General features: G+C 22.5%; 1 protein-coding gene across 1 annotated transcript; it reads right to left on the bottom strand.

The window, feature by feature from the left end:
• Positions 1-945: 945 nt before the first annotated feature.
• LOC126905228 (ras-related GTP-binding protein C) lies at positions 946-5,502 on the bottom strand. The gene is made up of 8 exons (XM_050684749.1): positions 5,121-5,502; positions 4,053-4,204; positions 3,733-3,961; positions 2,960-3,137; positions 2,711-2,850; positions 1,994-2,136; positions 1,774-1,931; positions 946-1,183 (listed from the first exon to the last, which is right to left on the bottom strand). Exons 1-8 carry the CDS (start codon positions 5,121-5,123, stop codon positions 1,071-1,073), a joined length of 1,116 nt encoding a protein of 371 aa, XP_050540706.1. The 5' UTR covers positions 5,124-5,502; the 3' UTR covers positions 946-1,070.
• Between the last annotated feature and the right edge of the window lie 767 nt (positions 5,503-6,269).

Raw genomic sequence — 6,269 nt, 5'->3', positions numbered from 1 at the left:
GTGAGGGTGTTGGAACTAGATCATTTTTAAGAAATAGATTTTTGTTGGTGGTATAATTTCTTTTTCTGACTTAAGCAAGCAGAATACATAATATTTAAAATCCATTAGAAAATCAGAATGGGGAACTTGTAAACAGTAGCCCATTCTGAAACTCTGTCTTCAAGACTGTTTATTTTAAGGTAATGACGACTTTCAATGATCTAAGCTAAATTTCATGTTTTTACATTTACAGAAAGTGTTTTATTATTTTGATGAGTCAATAATAAAAATGAATTTTTCAAATGGCCTGACATTAAGAGCTTAATTTTTTACAATGTTTCATGCTATTAGAGCATAATTTAGGTTTTAAATTTCAAAAGCCTATTTTAAGTAAAACACAGTCATTAGAAAAACTGTGCAAATGGTTTCTTGTTGTTACATACTAGCATTGCTAGAATTTAGCCTGACATATTGTCATATGTTCAGTTCTCCCAGGTTTATTTTTGTTAATTAATGTTTTAATCCAAAAATCATTATGTCTCATTAAAAATGAAATAATAAATTTGTTTTTCATTAAAAAGTATATTGTTTTCTGATAGTTTGTCACCAAGAATAGTTTATCATGTTAGTGTTTTCTGTAGGAAGTATTTAAACTCAAAGTATGTATGAAATTATATTTTGTAATTTATTAATAAAAAATACTATTATATTATTTTTTTAAAATATTTTCAAGTACTTATACATAATAGCTACTTCTATACCTATTTGCAATGTAGATTAATAAAATGCAATTTTTATCATAGATTTAGAATTAAAGAATGAAAATAGTATATTTAATAACATCAATTATAAAAAATAACAACAGTTGTATTTTAAAAATAATAGTTCATTTTTACAATCATTCAACATAATATTATTTTTAATAATCAAAAAATTAATATTAAAATTATTTAAATGATTAATAAAAACTCAAAAAAAAAAAAAAAACAGGTTTAACAAACAGAATTTTATAAATATTTAATATAATATAATTTCATAAATAAACTTATCAAATTATATAAGTATTAATACACTTAATTAAAACCCAAGTATTACTTAGGAGATGGTGTTTTATTTTCTAGTATTCCTTCTTTTTCTTTAGCTTTTAATTCAAATAAACTATGTATTGCTTTTCGCAATATCATAAAATTATAATCAATAATTCCTACAAATAAAAATATTTGTTATGAAGACATAAATAGAATATAGGTATAATTAAAGGGGAAATAAAACAAATACTTCCAAAACAATTATAATTGCATAGTAAAGATACAATTTTTTTTTTTTGTTTGATGGTGTTGACAAAAAATGGATTTATGTATACCTATCAGAACAAAATCCAAAATACACTATTGAAATAAAGAATTTATATTAAAAATAATATTTTATTTGTTAAAATTATCATGTAATGCTGCATTATTTAAATAAAAATGTCATGAATTTTAGCACAAATGCAATATATATAACTAGAAGAAAATATAAAAAATAAGTATACATATAGTGTTCAATAAGTAAGGAGTTATTACAAACAATGAGAACAGAAGAAAACTCTTTCCTTGTTTACTGAAAATCTATATATTTTTTCTAAATGAAAATTAATTTGATAACTCTATAAGTTTCAAAAGAATAGCAATAAAAACACACCAATGTATTAAATTTAAGTCCTGTTAAATTAATATATATTTTTAGTTTTCTTCTACTTCACACTCGGAAATTTGAACTTCAATAAAAAATAATAATTCTTCTAATGCTTACTTTGCTTTTCAAAATTATCTTCTCTTAAAATGCAAACTAAAGCCAAGAAACTACACACTTCTCTTAGATACAAAATAGTACCATTGTTGAGTTTAATTAGACTAGAACTTTGATCATCAAATGCTGGATCAGTCATGGAACTTGGCGTTTCCCCTAAACTTTATGCAGTATGATAGAAAGTTAAATAAGATAATAATAAAAAAAAAATGAATTATATTACCCATAAATATTTGATAAATCAATAACTACATCAATCATGTCACAACATAGTTCATAACTTTGCATGTCTACAGGCGATGAATCAGTTGCAACATAAATTTTTGTCTTTACATCAAATAAAAATGCTTTTTCAATACCTGAAGTCTAAAATTTGCATTATTATACTAGAGTACAGAGGCTGAAGAGGCAAAACAAATTATTTTTAGTTTTATAGAAAAATAGTAAAGTATAATAGACAAAGAATAATAATAAACAAACAAAGGACTATTTTAAAAGAATCTTTTATGAGTATAAGCTTTAAAAGTAAAAGTAAATACCAACATTATTATTATTATATATATAATACATATATATATATATAGATAGATAAATTGTTTGTCAGTTCATCTGTCTAGTTGTTTTTTTATTTTATTTATGAATAGGATACAATTAATTTAATTGTTCTATTTATTCTGCTCCTATAAATAAAAATTTAAAGACTTAAAAGAATGTAAATAATATAGAAATATAAAGGGATAAAAAAATTCTATTTAAATGTTAAAATGGAGTCATGAAATATATAAGTAAACATATTTTTGTAATTGATGAAATGTATATAACCAAAATTATTATAATTCTGTATTCCAAAAAATTGCTAAGTCATTTAAAAGTATCAAAAAACTCAATTAACATAATTTTTATGCAAAATAAACTTTTTTTTTTGCAAACTTTGACTCACAGTTATTATAATATTGAGAAAATTTTCAAGAGTTGCATACTGAGGTATCATTTTTTGAACAACTCTACTAAATGCTTCAAATATACTGTGATCATAAATGGATGTTAGATGAAAACTTATATAAATTTTTTGATCATCACCTGTTAATTAACATTTAAATAATATTAAATTTGAGTCTCCTTTTACAATATATACATTACTTTAAGTATCCTATAAAACATATATACTCATTATAGGATTTTAAGTTACCTGAGTCTACTAAATCATCATTTGCTCTTTGATGGATTTCTCTTTGAGTTTCCATTTTTGTATCTTCTGTAAGTCCATCTACTTTATGTATGAATACTTCAAATTTAATATTATTATTTACTTTATATGCCTTTGTCACAATTGAATGTAATCTGTTAAGGGCACTGGCTATAGCATCCTAAACGTACGAAATATTATATCATATATTAACTAAATTGAGAAACCGACTCTAGCACTGATAATAAACTTGTATGTTCCACAATTTTAAAAATCCAAATTATGACAATTTATTAATTGGAAGTGTAGAATATGTGTCACATTAATTAGGATTATAACTATTTACTTTGAGATTTTTAGGTACATTTAAAAATATTTTTAAGCCTTGAAGAAATATATAACAAATCTCTTTTTATTAATAATCTAAATTTTTTTTAACAGTTAAATTTTATGAATACCAATATTTTTAAATATTAAAAATGGTCAATAAGTGATTATAGGTAAGTTTTTTCACACAAGAAAACATTTTACTTTGGTTTCATTCATTAGGCATTATTTAGTGTAGATATCACTTAAATAAAATTGAAAAATTTGAATTAATTTTTGAAGCAAACTACTTTATAACAATCTGAATTTGTAATGTTTAAAAAAATGTGAATAAATTTTAATTTATTAGTAGAATAAAAATTAGTGCTAGTTATGTTTGAGCCTGCATTTTTTTTTAGATCCGCCAAAAAGCTGAGTTTAAGTTAAATAAATAATGTAGTAATAATTACTTGAGCATCAATAACAAAAATGAGAGCTTCACAGCCAGAAAAAATTGTGTCTGCATCATATTCGGGATCAGTAAAATCAAAATGACCAGGAAAATCACATATTTGAAAATTAACAAATGCAGAATTGTTTATATCATTTTTTAACATAGAATTATTACTACCAACAAATAAAGTTTCATTTGGTGACATTTTTTGAAACACAACTTTTTGTATAGAAGTTTTTCCACTTCTAAAATACAATTTTTCTTTTTAAAATCAAATTTTTATTTTTAAAAATTTTAATAATTAGCATTAAAATTGGAAAAATAGAATTAATTTACCCTCGTAATCCCATAAGAATTAGTCGAGGTAAATCTTCTTTTTCAGATTCTATATCTTCATCACACACAAATGAATTATAATCATAATGTTTTGGTAAAGAACCAATATCGAATTCTGGGCTGTATGTTTCATCCTCAACTTGATTGAATGACTAAAATATTTTTTTATGTAGAAATAAAATTATAAATTTTCTAGTAATACTAATTATCATGTTATTAGTATTGTTTACAAAAAACTAAAACCACAAAAAAATCATTAACTATAAATTGATATTAAAAATTTAAAGAATAAAAAGAAAATTTTTTTTATCTATTAGGTTTGTGAAAAAACTTCATATTTTTAGTCAGAATCATTTCATGATTTTCATTACTATGTTACAACACAGTACAAAGAGAATATTTTCTCTTATCATTTTACATTTTAATGCACAAATTTTTTATAAAATAATTTTGATGAATTAAAAAAAAACACTTGACTACTTATTGGTATAATAAAAATTGATCACTTGTGGCTAATTAATTAAGTAAAATTAAAACTATATTAAAAATATTATTAATTTAAAAACTAAAAAATATTAAACTCGAAGCCACAAAAAAATTAATGAAAAGTCGCGGATACGTATTTCGGAAACAATGTTACCATTATCAACGCTAAACACATACTGACCCAAAAATTACCATACATGGTAATTTAATGTAATGGAATTAAGTAAGACAGAATTAACAATAATACTTTTTGTATTATCATTGGTTCAAATTAAAGAGGCTTAACCCTCACATTTTCATAAAAATTTATGTTTATTAGAACTTCTACAAATTTTTTTAATATTTTGCTTTTGATTAGCATTATAATAATCTTCAGAAATAATGGTATATAAAATAAACGTAAGTTTGTATAAAAGTATGTTTAATATAAATATATATAATTATATAGGTCCTTCAGTGTGTACTATTGACTTTTTTAATAACAAAAAAAAATGTTTTTCTTTTGGTCAGTTTAAGGTTTATGAAATTTATTTTTTGTATATATAAATAATTTATTAAGCTAAAATATTAAATAAAACTTACCATTTTCTTAATCAATCATAAAACTATCTTTTTTAAAGCAATTTAATACAATTTAAAATGCAAATTCTAACTAATAGTTTATAATAAACTCTTCTACATGAATGCAATATTCTTGAAATAGGTAGTTCAGTACTGTTTTAAGTACTTTTAGGTCCTCTAAACGATTAACTTAATACTTTTTTAATTATAAAAATAATACAATAACGTTTTTAAACAAAAATTATAACTTATATTTAATTGAAGTGTTTTATTTTAAATTTATTTGAATAAATTTGAATTTTTAAATTTTTCATAGACTAATTAATTACATACAAATAGAAACTATAGTATACAGTCAACGAATTTAACATGAAATTTTTTTATATCATTTGCCAACCAACTTAGATCATTCGAAAGTAATAATAAGTACTATAAAGTGTCAATGATATAAAATAATAAAATATAAATACACGTTTGTGAAGTTAGTGATATTTAATCAGATAAAATCCTACCGTTAGAGAGCACTACTTATCCTGTATAAAACATTAAATTGTATTAAAATAATATTACAGAATATTATGAAGCCCTGATACAATGGAATTAAACTACTATTCTAAAAGTATAAATATAAAACTTTTATGAAAAAAATTCAGGTTCATATACAAGATTGCAAAAATGAAATGTTGGTAGCTTATTGGCAACATATAAACCATAAAAATAACAAAATAAAAAAAAAACATTTATCTACAAAGGAGTAGTTTTCCTAGGGTCTCTTTTAAATACTACTTTAAATAAAAAATAAAAAAAACCCAGCACAGGGGGGTCGCGGCACAGTTGTGACGTGGTATAGTTGGATCAAGTATAATGATATCTGACAGTGATTAAAATCACTATCAAANAAAATACTATAGTATTTTTTTACAAAATTTATCAATTTACATTAAGTTTGAACAATGGAAAGAAAAACAATAATAAGTTTTTAAAGAATAGAGGCCAAAATGTAATATTTTGAATAGAATGCATTTTTATAATAGGGCTACCAGACGTCCGTATTTTTGAGGGTCGTCCGTATTTTTCGAAAAAATGTCCGTATTTTTCATGAAATGATCAAAAATGTTCAAAAAGTTAAATGCATGAAAAAATTACGTGAGTGGCGAGTAATTGGAGAAT

This window comes from Daktulosphaira vitifoliae, unplaced genomic scaffold (genome assembly GCF_025091365.1).
Source record: "Daktulosphaira vitifoliae isolate Bord-2020 unplaced genomic scaffold, ASM2509136v1 Scaffold_1, whole genome shotgun sequence".
NCBI classification, from domain to species: domain Eukaryota; kingdom Metazoa; phylum Arthropoda; class Insecta; order Hemiptera; family Phylloxeridae; genus Daktulosphaira; species Daktulosphaira vitifoliae.
This window is presented reverse-complemented; position numbering and strand designations above follow the sequence as displayed.